Source organism: Ailuropoda melanoleuca, chromosome 1 (assembly GCF_002007445.2).
Source record: "Ailuropoda melanoleuca isolate Jingjing chromosome 1, ASM200744v2, whole genome shotgun sequence".
NCBI classification, from domain to species: domain Eukaryota; kingdom Metazoa; phylum Chordata; class Mammalia; order Carnivora; family Ursidae; genus Ailuropoda; species Ailuropoda melanoleuca.
In genome coordinates, this window is record NC_048218.1 from 123,366,959 (window position 1) to 123,391,482 (window position 24,524).

At 40.2% G+C, this 24,524-nt stretch overlaps 1 gene segment (V, D, J or C); it reads left to right on the top strand.

Annotated features, from left to right (window-relative positions):
* The window catches only part of LOC105240638, a 57,080-nt gene that overhangs the window by 27,124 nt on the left and 5,432 nt on the right, over positions 1-24,524 (top strand). The window contains 2 exon segments of the C gene segment in view: positions 19,345-19,404; positions 23,492-23,821. Coding sequence covers positions 19,345-19,404; positions 23,492-23,821 — 390 coding nt within the window.

A 24,524-nucleotide genomic window follows, 5' to 3' on the forward strand; every position in this document is an offset into this window, starting at 1 on the left:
AAATGCAATTATCCTATAACATCATAGCTACAATGAGGGTATTCAGGAAAGACAAGGGAGTGAGTTTGACCTCCTGAAGTTGCAGAGAATTTGGATTTGCCCCTTTCTTCCACTTTACCTTAATTTATTTTATTATTTTTTCAAGTTTTTATTTAAGTTCCAGTTATTTAACATAAGGGTGATATTAATTTCAGGTGTACACTATCATGATTTAACACTTCCACACGTCACCCAGTGTTCATCACAACTAATGCCCTCTTTGCTAAAACCTCCCTCCCACCCTACCTTGAACACAACCAAATTTCCACTGACTGTACCTTTGATAAGAATCTTAGAAATGCACAAGATGTTATGGCTAAGATGCATCTAAATCAGCAATTTGTCTTTATATTTATGTTTAATTCTTCATTGTCAGGAGTATTTATTACACCTGCAGGTACAGAAATACCGAGTAGGTAAGAATGTGTTCTTGAACATGATGTTGCTGGGGTTAAAATCTGGCTTGTGGTACTTACTAACTATATGACATTAGGCAAATTAGTTCTCTGTTCTCAATTTATTTGTAAAATGACAATGAAAATAGTCTCTTAGGTTATTGAAAAATTAAGTAAGATTAGAGATTGACACACAAACCTCTCAAAGTAGTCTGCCACTTAGTTAGTGGTTAAAGTATATTAGTGATTATTATTGCTTAGAGACATGGTGGGGGTGAAGAAATGGTAAAAGCTATTTTTCACCAATTTTTTTTCAGGTTGACTGACTCACTCATCTAAGACAGAACCTTACTTTTTAATACTTTGGAATGTTCTTAGTGAATCTCTGATGTTATTGATTGACTAGACCTAAAAGATGGATTCTGAGTTATTTGGTGGTAGTGGTAGTGATGGTGGTTCTAGTAGTGCTGGGGGTGCTGGTGGTGTAGACGTTTACTGTTGGATTATGCCGGTGTGGGGACATCACTTCAACCTAGGCCATCAGAAATATATAATGTGACCCCTCTCCCATTAATAAGTCTTAGCCCTTCAGAAGAACAGAAGGTAAAACTAATAAATGACCTCTCTTAGCCACCCTGCAGCTGCAGCTCGCGACCACCTCTGCCTACTACACCTACCTCTTCGTCCTCCTCAAGAACGGGATCTACTCCGCCGTCATCGCCTCAGCACTCTGTGCCAATGGGAAGAGTTCCTAGCACACCCTAGCACCGAGGGTCCACTTGTCTCCACTGGCTTTTGTCGCCTAAAGCGTCATCTGAGGATATAGCAGGACTTTCTGGGTTTGGGTTATTTCAGTTCACATGTGTCTCTTTCTATTGTGTCATTATTGCAAAAATGGTTTTACAAACCGGTGGGCAAGCAGAAAAGTTCACTCTGCAGCAAAAACAAATTCTGCCATGACTCAGGGGCAGGGCCGGGGGACCATCCACAGGGGCCTCAGCACTGCTCTCTCCTTAGGGTCCACCAGCCCCCTCAGCCACCCGTGCTTCCGAGTTTAGCCAGCACACAACTTCCACGTGCATCTCCTGGGGCTCTTTAACCAGAAAACTGCCTTGAAGCCTTTTATTTTACACATCTGGAAGCTGGCGTCTTTGCTACCTGAATTTTGTACATGCTTTTGTAATAGGCACAATAAAAACAAGCAAAAGTCTGCTTTGGCCTCTGTGTACTTCCATTTGGCGCAATCTAACCGACAGTCTAAGGTAAGGGACAGCATGACAACTGAGCCTTCCAATTCAGTTCTGGTTGTAATATTGGTCAACTCCACATTTCAAATCTTTCCCTGAGATTGGCTTTATGATGCTTTCTTTGGGGGCACGGGCCCCAGGGGGGGCACAGCCAGTGAAGGGGCCCAGGTTATTTCTCCTTCAAAGGTGAGCAGATTCAGACTCATTTGGTTTAAGACATTCTGGTGACAATAGTATAACATGTCACATGACTGGCGGGTGTGCTCAGACCCATCTTTCCTGATCTCAAAAGAACCCCATGAGAGCCCCACTAACACTGGAAAAGTAGAGAGGTGGAGCGGTTAAGTGCTTGAACTCTGAACCCCAAGTGCCTGGGTTTAAATCTTGATTTTATAGCTATCTGTACTTTCTGTGCCATAATTTTCTCATTTATCAAATGGAGCTACAGTGTGTCCTGTCTCCTGGAGTCGTGTGGGTGAGAGGAGTTAATTTTGGGGGTACATGTGAGTCCTCAACAGCGTTAATATCTACTGTTGGCAGCTCTACTTTACAAGTAATAGATAACACACCTGTTTGCACACACTCACACCATCGTGGTACACACTAAGATTTATATATATATATATATATATATATATATATATATAGCACCATTTACAATAGTCCCAAACTAAATCAAATGCCCAAAAAGAAACTAAAAATATAAAATGAATAAATGATGTTGTGTGATGGACTAGTATGCACCTATGCAAAAATCTAGACTGTTGAAGAAATGGAAAATTAATCAGAAAGTGGTGTTGAGGTGGCAGCTGGCTAGCTCAGTGGACGGAGTGAGGGACTCTTGATCTCAGGGCTGTAAGTTGGTGCCCCACAGTGGGTATAGAGATTATATAAATAAATTAAAACGAAACAAAAAAAAAGTGTTGAAGGAATACGCATGGCAGGACCCTATTAAAATTGTTAGATTATACATTCACATGGTTCCAAAATTTAAACACTCTAAAAATCAAACTACAAAATCTTACTCCAACCGCTGTCTCTACCTGCCCACAACTTACAGGTCACACTTTTGTTTCTTGCCCATCCTCCCAGTTTTTATTTAGACAGATATGAACATAGATATAAAAAAATAAGTAAATACTTATAGATCCCATCTCCTTCCTTCTAACACACAGGTAGTGATAACATACATTGTTCTGCACTTCTCACTTATATATCCTCGTGCTCTCTTTATGTCGACACAAAAGAACAGTTAGACAGCTGCAGAGTATTTCATTGGTGACTGTATACTTTGTAAGATACTTTATAAGATCAGTTTCCTGTGATAGACCAGTGGATTATTTTCAATCTTTTACTATCATGAAATATACTGAAGCTATAATATTGTTTTATGTCACTTTGGACATGTGCACTGGTCATTTTGATAGGTACTGTCAACTTACCCCGATAGAGACAGCACCATCGCACACTTCTTCCGTGATGTAGGAGAGTGTCAGGAAAGTGCTGTCAAACATCACAATTTTCAGTCAAATAGTATCTCATCGTGGTCTTAATTTGCTTTTCATGAAGAGGATAATCATCATTTGATACATTGATATCAATGTATGATATGATGAATGATAATCATCTTTTCATACATTGTGTCCATTTCTATTTCTTTTTTTGTGTAATATTTGTCCAGTCCTTTGACCACAATTTCTATTGAGTAGTAATACTAACAAGTATGACACTCATTGATACGTGTGTGTATCTCTTCAAACACGGGTGTAAAACAAAATGTTCAACGCACGGTCAGTAGGTGAACAATACGTGTTTATTTTTCTTCTTTTAAAGTCGAAGTTTTTCTATAGTAGAATAAAACAATGCCTCGTTTAAAATTGGGAAAGATTTTTTACTTACAATCAGCTTCAGTTTTTGTGAAACAGGGTCTGTTGGAAACCAAGTAGAGGTTCCCTTGTGGAAACAACATAAGACCCACCAATACAAAGAAGAGGAAATTTAATTTCGATCTCCTCCTCGATTCTCAAGAATGTGATCAGACCTCTTTGGGCAAATTCCTGGGCCTCTGCTTAGAGATCTGGACCTGTGTCTGAGCGTGAAAAGCACAGAGGCACCGAGGGGAAGGTAGCAGATGACCCACAGCTGTGTGGGCTGATGTCACTGCCGGGGCTCCTGGGGAGTGTCTCCTGTGGCTTCCAACTCCTCAGCAACCCAACCTGGGCTGCCCTGGACGGGGAGGTGCAGAGAGGGGGAGGGTGATGGTGCAGGAGACAGTGTGGGGGGCAGGAGGACGCTGATGTGGTCATGGTGTTCTATTTTCTCAGGCTTGTCTTGTCTATGTGCTCTGTCAAATGTGGTTGATTCGTGGAAAATGACTGAAGTCAAATCAGCCTCTACTGGTTGGGGCTCTGCAAGCAGTGGCTCGGGTGTTGAAAGATGAAATAAGGACAGTTAAACCACAGCCAACTTTGCTCATCTCCAAAAGGCCACAGCTAATGGGAAGCAGAGACCCATCTGCACACGCAGCTCCTGCTGTCAATCATCCTGTCAGGCTGTGGGTGGGGGTCCCCCTATTTATACCAAGTTCATTCTAGGAGCTGCTATGTGAGTTGGGGTCGTATGACCAGGACTGTGGAGACGCTGCACCCTCAGGCCACTCTGATGACACTGTTCTGAAGGAAACAGCACGCAGACTTTAACACTAGGTGATCCCCAACATTCCACCCGGATCTGCGCTTTTCCACGGCAGGTGATTTACTGAGGCTCGGACTTTCGGTCTCATTGCATCAGTGTAGACAGGGTGACATGAGACCCGTGCCCGTGAAGCTACTAACACAGGTAGACGGTAGATGTCACACAGCAGGTGCTTCTTTCCTCACAAGAACACAGACATACAGAAGCTCTGAGTTCAACTGTGTCATTGAATGTTATAGGCTGAGTCATCTCAGTCTCTCTAAAGAGACAAATGACTGCAGAGTCAAGAATAATTAGAGCAAGACTATTTTTTTAATTTAATTTAATTAACATGTGTATTATTAATTTCAGAGGTAGTTTAGTGATTCATCGGTTGTATATAATACCCAGCGTTCATTACATCATGTGCCCTCCTTAATGCCCATCACCCAGTTATCCCATTCTCCACCCCCCTCCCCTGTACCAAACCTCAGTTTGTTACCTATGGTCAAGAGTCTCTTACGGTTTGTCTCTCTCTCCGATTTCATCTTCTTTTAATTTTTCCTCCCTTCCCCTGTGCTCCTCTGTTTTGTTTCTTAAATTCCACATATGAGGGAAATCATATGATAATTGTCTTTCTTTGATTGACTTATTTCACTTAGCCTAATATCCTCTAGTTCCATCCATGTCATTGCAAATGGCAAGATTTCATTTTTTTGATGGCTGGGTAATATTCCATTGTGTGTATGTATATATACCATATTTCCTTTATCCGTTCATCTGCCCCTTTCTCTGCATCCTCACCAACATATGTTGTTTTCTGATTTGTTAATTGTAGCCATTCTGACTGGTATGAGATAGTACCTCTTGTGGATTTGATTTGTATTTCCCTGATGCCAAGTGATGTCAAGAATTTTTTCATGTGTCTGTTGTCCATTTGCATGTCTTCTTTGTAGAAATGTCTATTCATGTCTTCTGCCATTTCTTGACTGGATTATTTGTTCTTTGGGTGTTGAGTTTGAAAAGTTCTTTTTTTTTTTTAGATTTTACTTATTATGAAAAGTTCTCTATACATTTGGATACTAGCCCTTTATCTGATAAAATATTTGCAAATATCTTCTCCCATTCTGTAAGTTGTCTTTTAGTTTTGTCAACTGTTTCCTTTGCTGTGCAAAAGCTTTTTATCTTGATGAAGTCCCAATAGTTCATTTTTGCCTTTATTTCCCTTGCCTTTGGAGACAAATCTAGCAAGAAGATGCTGTGACCGAGGTTACAGAGGTTGCTGCCTGTGTTCTTCTCTAGGATTTTGATGGATCCTGTCTCATGTTTAGGTCCTTCATCCATTTTGAGTTTATCTTTGTCTATCATGTAAAAAAAAATGGTGCACTTCCATTCTTCTGGATGTGGCTGTCCAATTTTCCCAACACTATTTGTTGAAGAGACTATCCTTTTTCCATTGGATATTCTTTCCTGCTTCATCAAAGATAAGTTGACCATAGAGTTGAGGTTCCATTTCTAGTTCTGTCTTGATCTATGTGTCTGTTTTTGTGCCAGTACCATGAGGTCTTGAAGATTACAGTTTCGTAATACAGCTTGAAGTCCATAATTGTGATGCCACTGGCTTTGGTTTTCTTTTTTTTAAATTCCTTTGGCTATTCGGGGTCTTTTCTGGTTCCATACATATTTTAGGATTATTCATTCCAGCTTTGTGAAAAATGTTGATGGTATTTTGATAGGGATGCATTGAATGTATAGATTCCTCTGGCAGCATAGACATTTTAATGATATTTGTTCTTCCAGTTATTGAAAATGAAAAGTTTTTCCATTTCTTTGTGTCTTCTTCAGTTCCTTTCTTGAGTGTTCTATATTTCTCAGAATACAGATCTTTTACCTCTTTGGTTACGTTTATTCCTATGTTTCTTATGGGTTTTGGTGCAATTGTAAATGGGATCAATTCCCTAATTTCTCTTTCTTCTGTCTCATTGTTAGTGTATAGAAATGCAACTGATTTCTGTGCATTGATTTTATATCCTGCCATGTCGCTGAATTCCTGTATGAGTTCTCAAAATTTTGGGGTGGAGTTTTTTGGGTTTTCCACATAGAGTATCATGTCATCTGCAAACAGTAAGAGTTTGACTTCTTCTTTGCCAGTTCAGATGTCTTTTATTTCTTTTTGTTGTCTGATTGCTGAGGCTCAGACTTCTAGTGCTATGTTGAACAGCAATGGTGATAGTGGACATCTCTGCCATGTGACTGGCTTTAGGGGAAATGCTCTCAGTTTTTCCTCATTGAGAATGATACTCGCTGTGGGATTTTCCTATCTGGCTTTTATGATATTGAGGTATTTTCCCTCTATCCTACTAGAGTTTTAATCAAGAAAGAATGCTGTAATTTGTCAAATGCTTTTTTGGCATCTATTGAGAGATCATATTGTTCTTGTCCTTTCTTTTATTAATATAGTATATCACATTGATTGATTTGCAGATGTTGAACCACACTTGCAGCCCAGAAATAAATCCCACTTGGTTGTGGTGAATAATCCTTTTAATGTACTGTTGGATCCTGTTGGCTAATATCTTGGTGAGAATCTTGGCATCCATGTTCATCAGGGATATTGGTCTGTAATTCCCCTTTTTGGTGGGGTGTTTGGTTTTGGGATCAAGGTAATGCTGGCCTCATAAAGTTGGAAGTTTTCCTTCCATTTCTGTTTTTTGAAACAGCTTCAGAAGAATAAGTATTACTTCTTCTTTAAATGTTTGGTAGAATTACCCTGGAAGCCATAGGGCCCTGGACTCTTATTTGTTGGGAGATTTTTGATTACTGTTTCAATTTCCTTGCTAGTTATGGGATGGGTCTGTTCAGGTTTTCTATTTCTTCCTCTTTCAGTTTTGGTAGTTTATATGTTTCTAGGAATAGATCATGTCTTCCAGATTCCCTAATTTGTTGGCATGTAGTTGTTCATAATATGTTCTTATAATTGTATATCTTCGATGTTGGTTATGATCTCTCCCTCTTTCATTCATAATTTTATTATCTTGGGTCCTTTCTCTTTTCTTTTAGATATGTCTGGCTAGGGGACTATCAATCTCATTAATTCTTTCAAAGAACCAGCTCCTAGTTTCATTGATGTGTTCTACTGTTCTTTTGGTTTCTATTGCATTGATTTCTGCTGTAATCTTTATTCTCTTCTACTGGGTTTAGGCTTAATTTGCTGTTCTTTCTCCAGCTCCTTTAGGTGTAAGGTAAGGTTGTATATTGGAGACTTTTCTTGTTTCTTGGGAAGGTGTTGTATTGCTATATACTTCCCTCTTAGGATAGCCCTTTGCTGCATCTTAAAGGTTTTGAACAGTTGTATTTTCATTTTCATTTGTTTCCATGAATTTTTTTTTTTAAGATTTTATTTATTTATTTGACAGAGATAGAGACAGCCAGCGATAGAGGGAACACAAGCAGGGGGAGTGGGAGAAGAAGCAGGCTCATGGCAGAGGAGCCTGACGTGGGGCTCGATCCCATAACGCCGGGATCACGCCCTGAGCCGATGGCAGACGCTTAACCGCTGTGCCACCCAGGCGCCCCTGTTTCCATGAATTTTTAAAAATTCTCCAATTTCCTCGTTAACCCATACACTCTTTAGTAGGATGTTCTTTAACCTCCATGTTTTTGTGTTCCTTCCACATCTCCTTTTGTGACTGAGCTCAAGTTTTAAAGCATTATGGTCTAAAAATATGCAGGGAATAATCCCCATCTTTTGGTACTGATGGAGACCTGATTCGTGACCCAATATGTGATCTATTCTGGGGAAGGTTCCATGGTACTTGTGAATAATGTGCGTTCTGTTTTAGGATGGAATGTTCTAAATATATATATGAAGTCCATCTGGTCCAGGGTGTCATTCAAAGCCCTTATTTCCTTGTTGATCCTCTGCTTAGATGATCTGTTCATTGCTGTGAGTGGGGTGTTAAAGTCCCCTACTATTATTGTATTATTATCAATGTGTTTCTTTAATTTTGTTATTAATTGGTTTATATAATTGGCTGCTCCCAACTTTGGAGCATAAACATTTATACTTGTTAAATCTTCTTGTTGGATAGACCCTTTAAGTATGATACAGTAGCCCTCTTCATCTCTTATTAGAATCTTTGGTTTAAAATCTAATTTGTCTTGGGGCGCCTGGGTGGCACAGCGGTTAAGTGTCTGCCTTCGGCTCAGGGCGTGATCCCGGCGTTATGGGATCGAGCCCCACATCAGGCTCTTCCTCTATGAGCCTGCTTCTTCCTCTCCCACTCCCCCCTGCTTGTGTTCCCTCTCTCGCTGGCTGTCTCTATCTCTGTCGAATAAAGAAATTAAAAAATCTTTAAAAAAAAAAAAATCTAATTTGTCTGATATAAGGATTGCTACCCCAGCTTTCTTTTGATGTCCATTAGCATGATCAATGGTTTTTGGCCCCCTCACTTCCAATCTGGAGGTGTCTTTGGGTCTAAAGTGAGTTTCTTGCAGACAGCATATCGATGGTCTTGCTTTTTTATATAATCTGATACCCTGTGTCTTTTGATTTGCAGCATTTGGCCTATTTACATTTAGAGTAACTATTGATAGATACGAATTTAGTGCCATTGTATTACCTGTAAAGTCACTGTTTCTGTGTGTTGTCTCTGTTCCTTTCTGGTCTATGTTATTTTTGGACTCTCTCTTCGCTTAAAGGATCCCCTTCAATATTTCTTGCAGGGCTGGTTTAATGTCACAATTTCTTTGGTTTCTGTTCATCCTGGAAGTTCTTTATCTCTTCTATTCTGAATGACAGCCTTGATGGATAAAGTATTCTTGGCTGCATATTTTTCTCATTTAGCACCCTGAATATATCATGCCTGTCCTTTCTGGCCTGCCAGGTCTCTGTGGATAGGTCTGCTACCAGCCATATGTTTCTACCTTTGTAGGTTATGGACCTCTTGTCCCAAACCGCTTTCAGGATTTTCTCTTTTTCTCTGAAATTTGTAAGCTTCACTATTGTGTATCAACATGTTGACCTATTTTTATTGATTTTGGTGGGGGTTCTCTATGCTTCCTGGACTTGAATGCCCTTTTCCTTCCCCATATTAGGGAAGTTCTCAGCTATAATTTGCTCAAATATACTTTCTGCCGTTCTCTCTCTCTCTTTCCTCTTCCTCTAGGACCCCAATTATTCTAATATTGTTTTGCTTTATGGTATAACTTATCTCTCAGATTCTCCCCCTCATGATCCAGAAGTTGTTTATGTCTCTTTTTCATGGATTCTTTATTTTCCATCATTCTGTCTTCTATAGTACTGACGCTCTCTTTTTGCCTCATTAATCCTAGCATTAGAGCCTCCATATTTTATTGCATCTCATTAATAGCCTTTTTTATTTTGATCTGATTAGATTTTATTTCTTTTATTTCTCCAGTATGGGATTCTCTAGTGTCTTCTATGCTTTTTTCAAGCCCAGCTAGTATCTTTACAATTCCAATTCTGAATTCTGGCTCCACAGTCTTATACTTATTCCTATTGATTAAGTCCCTGGCAGTTAGTACTGCATCTTGTTCTCTTTTTTGTGGTGAGTTCTTCCATCTTGTCATTCTGTCCAGAGAAGACTAGGTGAATGAGAGAACAAAATACAAAAATAGCAATAACGACCCCAGAAAAAATATACCCTAAACAAATCAGAAGAGATCAGAAACCAAAAAAGAGGGCAAAAAGAAAAAGAAAAAGGAAAAAAGAGAGAATATAATCAAACAGGTGAATAGAACAGAGCAATACACTAAATCCTGGGTGTATTTTGGTTTTTTGTTAGAAGAAACTAGATCCCAAAACTGCAAGGAAAGAAAGACTTATATATATACAAAAATAAAATTGAATACAATGAAAAGAAGCCCAAAATGAAATATATATATAGTAAATGTAAAAATGAAAATTAAAAAAGACTTAATAATATTAAGAGTTGATAAAATAAGAAATTAGTTGAAAAGGAAAAAAAATTAAAACTGAAAGACTAAAGAATCCTGAGAAAAAACCATGAATTCTATATACTATTTTCCCCTGGCACCGGAGTTTTACAGTTCTCTGTGATCAGTGAACTTGGAGTTGGCTACATGTTCCTGCTGACCTTCTTGGGGAGGAGCTTGTTGTGCTGATTCTCAGGTGTCTTTGCCCCAGGCGGAATTGCACCCCCTTGCCAGGGGGCCAGGCTCTGTGAAAGAGACACAAGATTGTTCTTTGTGGCTTTTGTTTCCTGATGGCTTTCCCGACCACTTTGAGATTTGGAAATTAAAATGACAATGGTGATGCCGCATCTCTAGCCCCAGAACAGAAAACTCCTGCCCTCCCCCTCCAACTCCGCAGTGTGCCCTCAGGGAAAAGCAGCCAATCCCTCCTATCTCCCTGGTTTCCAGCACTCCAGCTCACCCAGCCTGTGCTCACCCAGCCTGGTGACTGAGCGTTTCTATCTCAGGCACATGATCCCATTCAAGTCTCCAAACCCTGCAGACTCCCGGGGCTGGCATCTGCAGCACTCCTCCCAGTGGAGGGGGGACATCTCCCTGCGGTTCTGCTCCTTGCTGGGCAAGGAGGTTCCCAGTGTGCTGGGGTTCCCTGTTTATGGCAATCCCCAGTTGAAAAACCACTCCCGGGCTTGCTGATTGCAGCCGGCTTCCCACTCTGATGCCTGAGAACTTTGCCGCACTTAGACACCCTTGCTCTTTCTGTGACCCCCCCAGGATCCTGAGACCACACTGCCCCATCAAGGATTGCTCCCGCTTCACCACCTGAGGGCCTTCCAGGCAGGGATGTCCCTCTCCCTCTCCAGAGCAGACTTCTAAAAGTTCCAGTTTTGCCCTCACTGCTCTATCACTTTCCAGTGCTGGCTTTCGGAGGCTCCCTCCCCCCGCAGTTTATCTTCCTGTATATCCTCTCGGATTCACTTCTCCACACCTCCTACCTTGCAAAAAAGTGGTCGCATTTCTATTTGTAGAATTTCAGCAATTCTCTTCTTGGATTTCCGGTTGAGTTTGCAGGTGTTCAGAATGATTTGATAGCTATCTAGCTGAATTCAAGAGACCAGATGAAACTAGGGTCCCCTATTCCTATTCTTCCTGCCTTGCCTAGAACAAGGCTGAATAGAAGGCATGCACATCAGAGAAGTGTGCTGGGAGTGGAGCAGAGGAGGGCTGTTCAGCAATGTGAGCACGAAGAGTAAGTGTCCCCACCGCCACCGCACCCAAGTATAATGAGAGGGCGCCCAGTTCCAGGTCCCAATCTGTCCAGTCTGGCAAAGTATAACTCGATTGCTGAGATCCCCAGCCTAGGCTTGCACAGTCTGACTTCACAGCACATTCTCACCCCAGACTCCACTCCTCTTGTTCTGTGCATGAGATCCGGCTTCCAGGTGAGCCTTGACTCCCATGAGCATGCGCCCCATGCCATAGGTTCTGTCCAGCATGTGCAGGTGAGGACGCTTTCTCGGGGTAAATGATACACTCACATCCAGCTTAGGCATCATCTGTGGGCCTGGTGTCAATGTGGCTCCCCTCCTGAGACACGATATTCTGACTGTGGCCACAGCTCTGACTTCTTGAGATTTGGGTCTCAAGGCCAAATCCTACAGACCCTCCTCACCCCTTTCTCCACCATAAGAAGCTCTTTCTGGTGAGGCCGCCGCCTCCCACAATCCTCCCGGTGGCACGTCTGTCATTTTGGTCCGTTCTCAGAACAGCACACATGGCTGGTCTGACCCGCACAAATCAGTGGTCAGTTTCCAGGCAACCAGCACCACTGCCACTGTGCACGAGTGAGCTTTCTTGAAGGACACAATGAATAAAGAAGGAAAACTAATAGACATTCTGCTTTCCCATGAAGCATTAAGGTAAACATACATGTTTGAATGAAAGATTTCACAACATAATGTGGTTCATTTTAATTCAAATTAGTGAAACACTATTTTTATTAAAAAGGGGGGCCAAACACAAAGGGAGAATAATGGCAATGTGGATTCAAATAAGAGTCTCACATTATTTCAGAAGCATAGTTCTCAGAGAAAGACGGTATTTCATGTTGATAATAATACAGAACGTCTGCTTACACTTTATATGCCCCCTTCAGTAATTCCAACTCTTCAGGCCAACATAATGCAAACCGAGAGAAGTAAAATGAATCATTTTGATGCTGGATTTTATTACTTTTTAAAATTTTACAAAGAGCCCATGAGCACGACTTAAAAAACACAAGGGAAATGAAAGATGTTAAAAAAGAAATCTGAGTCATAAAAAAAATTCCATTCTGTATATCAAAATAAAAAGATATTTTCTTAGGGCATCTGGGTGGCGCAGTTGGTTAAGTGTCCCACCCTAGACCCAGGTCCCGGTCTCAGCGACAAGGGATGGAGCCCCGTGCTGGCCTCCAGCTCAGTTCAGAGTCTGCTTAAAGATTCTCTCCACCTCTGGCCTCCCCCACCCCTTCCTCTCCCCTGCTCTCCTGCACATGCTCTCTCTTATTTAAAATAAATAAATAAATCTTTAAAAAGAAAGATATTTTTGTGTAAGAAAAAACTGCTATTCCAGTATTCAGAAGTCTTTTGATCGGGAATCCAGCACAAGACTTTGCTGCAACTCTTCATGAACAGGCCAGGCTCAGTCTCACTGAACACGGAAGGACCAGCGCATTCTCTTACCAGCCACAGGCAGGTCCTAAATGCACGTGATCTGGTACGCCGTCTACGAGCTGTTACAGTAAATAAGTCCTTCATTAGCCATTCATTCAAGTCAACAGCGGATGTCACCTTCAACTTTCAACAGCAAGACCCCAGCTCTGGTCTTTTTTTTTTTTTTCTTTTCCTCCAGTGACTGTCAATGATGGATTTCCACACTTAGAAAAAGAGAGAACACAAAATGATTTGAGATGTGCTGTTAAAGGGAAATTGCTACACTTTGCCTTGTTTTTATGAGAAAATCTGTGTGCTGAAGATGGGCCGTTACAGACACGAGCGTGGCCACACAAGAATTTATTTTCAAGTATTTGAGAATGGTGCTGTTCTCACGCCCCCATCTTCGCTGCGTCTCGACCACTGACGCCGAAAGCCCAGCCGGGCACGTGGGGGCCCTGGAGGTGCGGGCGTGGGTCCCGCTTGCAGCCACCCTGGCTGCCTCGGGGACCAGTCCCCGCCCGTACGGTCCCCTCCGCAGCTCTGAGCCGGCCACCACGTTCCCTCCGTCCTCACATAATTAGGCAGAGCTGCTGCTACTACGATTCACGGTGTGTTTCTTTGCTGGCGTTTCCGAGGCTGAAGTGTTTTCCTTGGACGATCGGAAGTGACCTTGAGACCCATCACCTCCTGCTCAGACTGGACCACGCGTTTCACGTCGGAAGCTGCACAGCACTGGGGGGACGTCCGGATGCAGGGCCAGGGCGGACCCCGGTACCAGACTGGGCAGGCCTGCGTCCCAGCTCAGCTCTGCCCCAGTCGTGCCGCATGGGACGGTCACTCACCACTCTGGTCCCACGTGCTCAGGTGTAGACAGAGACAGTGCCCCCATCCCACGGCACTGCGACCCTCATAGCACACACACCTGAACATCTGACACGGAGACATTTTAGCTAAGAAGACAAAAGACGAACTCAATCTTATGTGTAGAAATTTGGGTGGTAACGAGAATTATGGTCATGGTCACTGTGTCGTGTATACAAATACTGAACTGTTATGTTGCACTCCAGAAACATGTAATGTTATGGGCTAAGTTTACCTCAATGAGACAAAGAAAGAAAGCTATTTTTTCATACTTTACAAATTCACACCAATGTAAAAGAATGGTAAGAAATTGTACGTGAATAACGTAACCTTAAATTCATGCGAACAGGACAAATCTGCTGTATACTTGTACTCATATTCTTTGAATTTCACCTTGAGTCTACTCAAAGAAATGGTCCATTTTTAACTGCTTTGTTTCCTACACTTACTTCAACTAAAGAAAGTTCTAAAACAGTTGTAAGCATAGTTTTTTACTCTTCTGCTTTTTGTCAGCTTGTTCTTCAGATCCTACCTCGTTGAGAAGAAAAGAAAAAGCATCACATTCCATTCAAGAAGAACATAATTTATTTAATATTACAAGATATGTGCATCAAATTTTAAGACCTCCAAAGATACACAGGTTTAGTCCTCAAGAGATTTAGGTTAAAAAACTATAACTGTAAAATAAAGTGTGACTTCATTTCTGGGAGGAGGAAAACCTTTAAAATAGAATGCATAACTCATGCTGACCTGTCAAAATGGACGTCATCTCTGTACTACTAGCAATATTTATATGGACTAAGAATTATTATCTACTGCTGATCTTCCTCCCCCTCTTTGCTGATAAGCGTGCATATATTTCTCAAGTGCGAATAACTACAAGCTTTGGTACAAATACTGTAATCTACTTATTTTTTAAAAATCACTGTACCCAGTGAGTGAATGTGGTGAGGACTTCCCAATGCCCAGGGCGATCCCAGATGGTCACTGTTGTGAGCTCTAGCCAGCGACCACTGCAACGACCGTGGTGGGTCATGCCTCATGAGCCTTACACTAACAAACTTCAAATACAGTCTAACTTCTGACCAGTTAATGCAAACCCCCACACTGAAGGCCTAGCAGGAAAGGCGTGCTCACTTTTAAGCACAAAATATACTTACCTCAGTATCTATTATATCATAGAACATATCCACCCTCCAAGCTAAAGTTTAGAGGCGTACAAGTGAGGAAGAAACACGGTCTGAGGACACAAAGTGGTCACCAGAACAGACTGAGACATGACAGATGTTGGAGCTATCAGGGAATTCAAAATAAGTATGATTAATATGCCAAAGGCTCTAATCTAATAGAAAAGGTAAAGAGTGTTCAATCAGACAGATAATTTCAGTAGAGAGATGGAAAGAACCAAATTAAAGGCAAGAAATAAAAAACACAATAATGGAAATGAAGAATGCCCAGAAAGGCTCACCAGTAGATTTAAGAGATATAAGGAAAGAATTTGTTAACGTGAAGACAGGCCACTAGAAATTACACAAACTGCAAAGGAAGGACATGGGAGAGAGAGACAGAGAGAGAGAGATCAGATCATCATAACTCATAGAAGCAGAGAACTGTAAGAACTCTCCCCGTCTCTCGCTCTCCCTCTCCTACTCTCTGATTTAAACCAATAAAGGACTATGGTCCTTTAACAAGAAAATAGCTTCTTTACACTAATATCATTAGATGGTAACAATCACACAATAATGAGAGAAATTTGCTGATAAAGCTAGTCAGCAGTCCTATTTTGCAGGATGATTTGTGGTAAATACTGTGGGTCTCTTTCTCTGTGGTATTTGAGTCTTAGCTGTGTGTTCAGAGCGCCACTTCCTCTTAGTAAATCAGCCCTCAGATTTGCTCTGCGATCAGCCCAGTGTCCAACCACCTGTCCTGACAAGAGCTGGCACAATGCTGCTCCCGCCACAGGTCATCCTGGTGGCCGCCCTGTGGAGCTGTGAGTGGGCTTTCCCATGGGACATTTCACTCAGTAAAGAAAGGAGATAGAAAGCATGGACCATCAAGTCAGCCCATTTGGGCTGAAGGAAGCCCATGGGTCATTCAAACTAAGCTGACAAATTCCACCATGACCTTGAATTCTTCAGGAAGAAAAAGTAAACCTCAGACCCCAAGCTTTTCCTTAAGAGAACAAATGTGTACTATTTTAACAAATGTCAAAATTTCTCTAATTGTTGCTTTTTTCTTTCAGATGCAAATGCAGACATTTTAATAACACCACTCATACCATCCATTACTGAGAAACAAAGAAACAGAATTTTTGGAACACCAAAGAAAACCCGGTATCTTAAGGAACAATGTGTATATACCCTGGTACCGACAGAAGCCAGACCAGCCTCTAAATCGCATTCTGTATATTTCTGCAAATGAAAATGTGGTCCCTGAGCAAGGTGTTAGTGAGGTAAGATTTGAAACCAGGAAGTTACTAGTGAGGGAGTTACTAGTGAGCCTCAGGATACACGGAGTTAATGAAGCAGACGCTGGGCTGGATTACTACCCCTGCTCAGATACACTCCAGTGAAGTGTGGAAATCCTCCCCGGCCACTGAACAAAAGCCCTCCCACAGCTCCACACCCCTGCAAACACATAAATGCTCCTTTCTACCTGCCAGAGGGACCTGGCTTCTGTCTATACAGGACTTTTCTCCTGCATCTGTGTCTTCAGCCAGGTCTGAGCTAGGACCCTCGGACCCAATCTGTGATGTTTCTTTCTGTCAGGACACTTTATTGTCTATCCCCACCTCTCTGGGTCATAGGCTGACTTTTGTTAGTGTCCTGGGTTTTTTTTATTTCTCCATCTATGAGAAGCTTCTTGGGAAAGAAGCCAAACCCAATGTGCAAAATGGTGTGCTGACGTGAAAGAAAGAAAGAAAGAAAGAAAGAAAGAAAGAAAGAAAGAAAGAAAGAAAGAAAAAAGGAAAGGAAGGGAAAGGAAAGGAAAGGAAAGGAAAGGAAAGGAAAGGAAAGGAAAGGAAAGGAAAGGAAAGGAAAAGAAAAGAGAAAGAAAAAAAGAAAAGAAAAGAAAAAAGAAAAGAAAAGAAAAGAAAAGAAAGAAAAGAACGGGAGGAAGAGGGAGAGAGAGGAGGAGGGAGAGGGGGTGTGAGGAAGGGAGGGAGAGAGGAAGGAAGGGAGGGAGAGGAAGGAAGGAAGGAAGGAAGGAAGGAAGGAAGGAAGGAAGGATCAATCTGGATTTTGAATTCCTATTCAGTCACTTACCTGACAGCACAATCCAGGAAAGTTACTAAATCTTTCTCCTAGGGTTGCGGGGGACAGAAGGAGGCTCCATTCAGGACAGGTCTAGCATGGCCTCCTTTCCCATTACAACTGACCTGCTTCACTGAGCTATCTCAGCTAACACAGGAACTCAGGGACTCTGAAATTCACACCTTACATTGTCCTCCAAACAACAGAAAAGTTAGCTTTATTTTGAAAAGCTAAAAATTGTGAATTGAAAAAGAGTCCAAGGTAATAAACCAAAGGATATTTTTACTCCAAGATTTTTCTTCATTCACAGTACAGTGTAGAAATACAATAACCCCAAAAGCAATAACTACAGTAATTTTTAATACTTCCCAAACTTTGGGAATTTTCTACAAACTGCTCATCTATAAAATGTATATACTTCTGCATCAAGTTGTGGGATTGTTGTCTCATTTGTTATTATACAGAGTTAAACTTCCCTTCCAATTCTCATGATAGGCATAGAGCTCCTCACATCATCACTCAGAGTGAAAAAGGGCTCGAAGATAGTGTGTTCAAAGCAAAACCTAAAGGACAACGCGAGAGTGTTGTTCCTAAGGGGAAGATAAGAATGAATTATTATAACATGGGTGTTTTGGTGAGGTCTTCTGAGATCTGATAGCTCTTTATACCAGGAACATAAGAAAATAACACTGAGACAGATCATATTGAGGTCTTACATTGGTTCTAAAGCAAAACTTCCTCCGCCATCCTTGCCTCAGAAGAACAGAGCTGCCACTGCCTCCCCATGCCTGACGCATGCCTGCCTTGGAAAAATTCTGACTAGTCATTGGCAATGTCAACCCCATGGAAATACTTGTGTCCTTGGCTTGGGTTTGTAGGTTGACTCAAGTACTCTGATTTTCTCCTTTGCTTTACAAATGTAGATAGCAAAATGAGAATCTCTCAGGATCAAGTCTCCTCTAACCAAAGACATGAGAGAACAGTGCACAGAAGGTTGCAAGCTGTCTGGGGTTTCCCTGGAGAAGGCTATTATGCATGGTTGCAACAAAAAGAAAGGGAGCCCCTGAAATGAATCCTATATAGCTCAACCAATACTACCTGTAAGACCAGCCCAGTTCTGGTTTGGACACAGGTAAGAAAGACAACAGGGTCTTTTACCTGATAATCAATAATGTCCTCAAGTCTGAGGAAACCCCCTGCTATTGTGCCTACCGGGATCTCACAATGTCACAAAGTCAGAAGGCACCGGTAAGAAAACCTTCTCCGTTACTAACCCTCAAGTCCTTTCTCACATGAGCAACCACAGCAGACCCTTTCCTGTTCTTCGTCACGGGTTCATAAGCTGTGGGGACAGGAAGGGCCCTTTGGACATATGTAGTCTAACACCCACGCAGCAAATGGGATGTGGGGGCCGAGGGATGGCAAACGCCTTGTCCAAAGCTAGTTAACCTCAGACGTAGGGCTACACGTGCATTTCTGAAGATCACAGAATAGATTCCGAGAGGCTTTTTCTTTCAGCATATCAGAGGACTGGGTTTTGTTTTCAAATTTTGGTTTAAATAGGAATCTATTGTTTCATGGAAGATAGACTTCTACAAATTTATTCCTTCATTCCAGGAATAATATGTCCTTACACAAATTATATTTCCCATTTTGCATTATGTGGTAAAAAATCATTTTGCCAAGTCATAAAAGTAGCTGATTAAAAAACAGAGACCATTGTTCACATTTCTCAAGTATATCTCTGTTGGTATATTTGCATTTTGGGTTACTGAGGAGTTTCCTCCTTTAGAAATACAATCCCAAATTGCTAACGGAGCAGGTCTGGTATTCGTGAGAACAGAACGGCTTTTCCTTTGATGCATCTCTGAGCAGTTTCACACAATTGAACACCTGGAAATCAAAACCTCTTAATTGACTGAATACTTTTCCTGGTAATTTAGATAAGTAGTTGGTTGACCAGTTACTCTCTCTCTCTCTCTCTCTCTCTCTTTTTCTTTTGCTCTTATTGTTTCTGTTTTGTATTGTTTCTGTGATTACTGCCTCCTTGGAAAACAGATATCTTTGTCAGTTAATCTGAGGAAAACTTTTAAGATATCAGATGCAATGAAGCGTATATTCAAGGACTTCCAAGGGAATGCAGAAGATCAAGTTGCCAGTACAAGTTTACACCTGTTGGTCCTGCTCAGAAGGCTGACGTTTTTGTAGAAGTTCTAACCAGTGTGGTTACTCAACTGGATCAAGGTATTTGCACAAGGAACTAAGCTCATAGTAACTCCCCCAGGTAAGTAACTCTGTTCTGTTTTCATTCCTGTGAATGGAAAACTGATAGATACTTTTCAGAAAAAACAACGTAGGATCCCCTCAGCATATGGACAGCAATTTTGCAGCTACTGGTCACTATATATGGAAACAAAACTACTTTGCAAATTTATTTGCTCCCCTGTGTGCAAGCAGATGATAATTCCACTTTTAGAATATACACACAAAAACAGACCCGGGCTTGAAATTAAAATTATTTTTAGGACTGTGCCTACAAACCATTGGTATGAATTTTTGGTTCAAAATGCTTTTTTTTTTTTTTTTTAAGATTTTATTTACTTACTTGACACAGAGAGAGAGAGTGAGCACACAAGCAGGGGGAGTAGCAGACAGAGGGAGAAAGAGAAGCAGGCTCTCTGATGAGCAGGGAACCTGATGCAGGGCTCCATCCCAGGACCCTGGGACCCAAAATGGTTTTCTTCTAATTGGTCTCTTAAGTGAGAAAATATTTGATTAAGTACCTCTAGTATTAATAGTGTTCCTTTCTTAATGAATAGTTCTCCTTTCTCTAATAACCTGCGAAATGTATGTGATTGCTTTTTTCTCATCTTTAACAGCAATGCAAAAAAAAAAAAATAACTCTTGCAATAAATGACAATGGAACATAAATAACCCTGATGAGCAGCTCAGAATTGTAAGTCAATACCCTAGAACCTGTTATGGTAATTTCAAGCTCAGAGAGGCAGTCTTTCAGGAATAAATATGTTCCGAGATCATCATTAATATTTCAGACTTTGTACCAGCGCATGTTGTATCTGATTAGTGTGGATTGGATACTGGAAAGAACTTACTTTACAATCGAACAAGATACCCCCCCCCAATACACAGAAAGAAAAAAAAATACCTGTAAAAAATATTGAACATTCATTTATTAAATACTTTTTTGTTCCTCTTTAAAACAAAAGAAATAACTGTAAATTATCTCTAGTAAAAGAAGTGATACCACACAAGAAAACCCTTTAAAGAAAGAGGTATCTAAGGGTCAAGAAAATGGTGAGGAAAAGTAAAATCATACTCCCCAACTCGTGTGAGGGAGATGGAAAGACAGACACAAGCTGTCCAGGCAGAGATGGGTCAGATCATCCAGTCTTGGCTACGTTCATATCTAATGTGATCTTGCTCGAGCTTTATCTTTGTTTAATGTTAACGAGGCCCATTTTAATAAATTTATATAAATACTGAAAAACATATGGGCACAATTTTAAAAGAGGCATAGAGAGATTTCTGTAAAAGCCTTTCGGGTGGGATTAGTATGGCTGGAGCAGAATCAAAGTGTTTGGTCTTGGCACAAAGCTCGGACTTACAGGTAAATTCTTTACATTCTTCAATATAAGGGAGGGAGGGGAGGCTGGTGATGCAGGGGCCGCTGGTTAGGTGCTGGCGCTGGCTCAGAATTCTAGGATTTGATCCCAGTTTGGTCCCAAGTAGCAGCAGGATCCTTGGAGAGGTAGGGGACTCTGTCCCAGTCCTTGGGGGTAGTTGCCACTTGATCTAGCGTGGAGGACATTAGCAAGGAGCTAACTCGCTACAGCAACGTGGGGTTTCTAGGATCTTAGGGCCATTTGGGATTTCTGTGTTGAAAATTTTATAAAGAGACTTATATATCTTATTTAATTTCAAAAATAACCAATGGAAAAGAATGAACAAAAAATTCCTAAACTTGCATTTGTCAGAGGATGATTAATATCAAGTATCAAAATACTAAACTGTGTAAATATATTCAAGAATGTTATAAGCTAAGTTTTTTCCCCTAAACTCGATCTACTATATTTGTTCATTCTTCACTAGCCTTAGAGATGAAATTTTGCCTGAACCAGGGAAAATATCTCATAGGGATGTTTCTAGCATACTAGGTCTGCTCAAATAAAAGTTTTCAAGAATTTTCACAAAGGTGGTAAAACATCGAAAAAAATGAAAGAAATTATATATCTTGCTTTTCTTAGTGGTTGTGACGATAGGCACATAGGAATTCCTAAACAGAAAAGCAAGTTTCTGGTCCTCTTTTTTCCAACTGACTGCATAATCAATGTATATTCTAGCAATCAAATTAAATAATGCTCAGTTAGCTATTCCACTGAGAAAATCGTGAAAGTTCAAGATTCATTTTATCCAAAAGAATAAAACATCAAGAATCTAGCTGAGGAAAAGGGACAGGAGATAAAAAAAGTGTATTGTCCAGAAACTTTTCAAGTTCATCATTTGATTTTCAATTTCTTTACTGTAATGAATCAAAAGTATTCCTATAAAAAAACACAAAGTTTCTAAAATGAAAATTAGATTCCTTAATATATTGACTAGAGGTTAAAATTATATAACTACCATGTACAACTGAAAAATTAATCTTTAACATGTTTTTTAAATTAAAAACAAAGTGTATGGTTGGAGAAATATACAGTGCCTTACTATTATAATCAATGAAATGCTATTTGCACTGCAAGTAAGATGTATAAACTTAAAATAAGGACGTTATGATCTAATTCTACTTATACCATGAATAAGAACTCATTTTTTGCTTACTGAATTAGTGTAAAAATCATTGCTACACAGGTAGAAATTCTTATGAATTCCCCTCCCCCCAAAAATAGAGCCGCCCCCCAAAAAAGAACTTCTCCCTTCACTTCTCAAATGAGAAATCCAATTCCTCTTTTCTTAAGAAATTGAATTATTAAACTAACTCCAACTAGCCCAAAGAGAATATCCGAAAAGTACTTGAATTTCATTTGGAAATCAATTTTCAAAGGGTTCTAACATTTGTAATTTCGATCATTAAATTAATACTAAATGTATAATCAAGTAACATACCAACATTCAAGTGACACACCCTTTAAAACTATGATGTTTTGTTATATATTTTGACATTATGTCAAGAAACTCTGGAACTATAACTTTTACACTACCTGTTATACATATTTTTTATTCAACAGGTGAAATTACAGAATATTGTGGCATTCTAAAACTGTTTAGTAGCTTTCTAGGGCAGAGTCCACTTTGAGGGGAGACCCTGAGAGTCCAAATTCTTCACAGCGTGTCTTCTTAGGGTGTCTTCTTAGTTATACCTAAAGCACATTATGAAATGTGCTTTCAGTGAACATTTTCCAAAACAAAACAGAATTCTGGTAACTGTCTTACTTGATTAGATTACTATAAAAGCATTTCTGAAAATAGTAAGTTTTTTAATAGCAGTTTTGGAAATACTGCCCCTTTGCTTCTAAATTCAAGGCATTGTAGATAATTGGGAGGTGCAATTTTAAAAATTATCCTACTTAAAATCCTGGAGGGGTTCCAATGTGAGATTGAGATGTTTTATAAAATCAGGAATCAAGTAGGAGACCTCCATTACTTCAGAAGTGAACATGGGATCCATATTTGAAGAGTTAAAGGACAACTTGATAGATTGTCAAGTACGTGTGTTAGTAGAACCCATTCAGAAAGTGAGTGTGTATTGTTTCAAAAAAATCTCATGTTTTATATGGTTTCATTCATTTATGGAACATAAGAAATAGCAGGGAGATTGGTAGGAGAAGGAAGGGAAGAATGAAGGGGGGGTAAAAAGAAGGAGGAATGAACCATGAGAGACTACGGACTCTGGGAAGCAAACTGAGGTCTTCAGAGGGGAGGGGGGTGGGGGATTGGGATAGGTCGGTGATGGGTATTAAGGAGGGCACGTATCGCATGGAGCACTGGGTGTTATAAGCAAACAATGAATCATGGAACACTACATCAAAAACTAAGGATGTACTGTATGGTGACTCACATAACATAATAAAAAATTTAAAAAGAAAAGAAATGAAAAAAAAAATCTCATGTTTTAATCCAGACTCTGCAGCTTACTAGCTGTGACCAGGCAAGTTACATGACCTCTTGAATCTGTTTTCCCATTGAAAATAAGAACAATCAATACCTCATAACCCACTGTGGATGAAAGACCATGATTAGCACTAATTTTATGGTAAATTTCTTTCATTTCACTCTGTGCGAAGTGGTTCCAAACACAGAATGTTTGTATTTCTCTAATAAAGTTTTTAACTGCTATTCCATTTGCCCCACAGATAGAAACCTTGATGCAGACACATTCCCCAAGCCCACAATTTTTTTTCCTTCAATTGCCGAAATAAAGTTCCATAAAGTTGGAACATATCTTTGTCTTCTTGAGAATTTTTTCCCTGAAGTTATCAAGATAGATTGGCAAGAAAAGGATGGCAAAAGAATTCTGACATCGCGGCAGGGAGACACCGTGAAGACTAACGACACATACATGAAATTCAGCTGGCTGACTGTGACTAAAAAGTCAATAGCTAAAGAACACAAATGTATCGTCACACACACGAGTAATAAAGGAGGGGTTAACGAAGAGATTCTTTTTCGTTCAATGAAAAAAGGTATGTGCGTATAGATCTAGAAATATAACCTCCCAGGATGCTTTTTTCCCCAAAGGAAACACCCCACCTTTTCTGTTAAATATTAATGAAAAGAAACAAACAGAAACATTTCATTGATGTTGTTATCTTTAACGGTAGCATAAATGTCCTGCTATTTCCCCAGCGAATTGAAATAGTGTGGGCTCTGGAACATTAAAAAAAAAGGAAAAGAAAAAGTCACTTACCCTTTCTTGCTTCAGTTTACCATCCAAATATAAAGGGTTCAATGATGGTTTTTAGGGTTATTGTAGGGATTAAATGAAACAATACACACGAAAGCACCTAGCAACTTTGCACACCATAAATGCTGAGAAAGAGAGTCCGCTTTTGATGATCATACTTGACCAGGAAATTAAAACAATTACACATTTTTCAGGAATGTTCTACTCAGAGGTCAAAGTCCCTCTCACTTCAATCTGGTCTACTCTAAGTATAACCCATCAACAATGAGTTGGTGACAAAATGCTGTTCATTTGATAGAACCAGATACCAACTCAATAAAAAACAGAGTAATTTGGGTGCCGAGGTTTTTGTATGGTCTTGGGTTTCTTAGATTTGAATTTTATATACCACCGTAAAGTGAAATTTCTAAGTAAAGATTGGCTGAGGCTAACGTGTACGTACATTCTTCATTCTACACAATGAATGTATTTCTTACCATTGG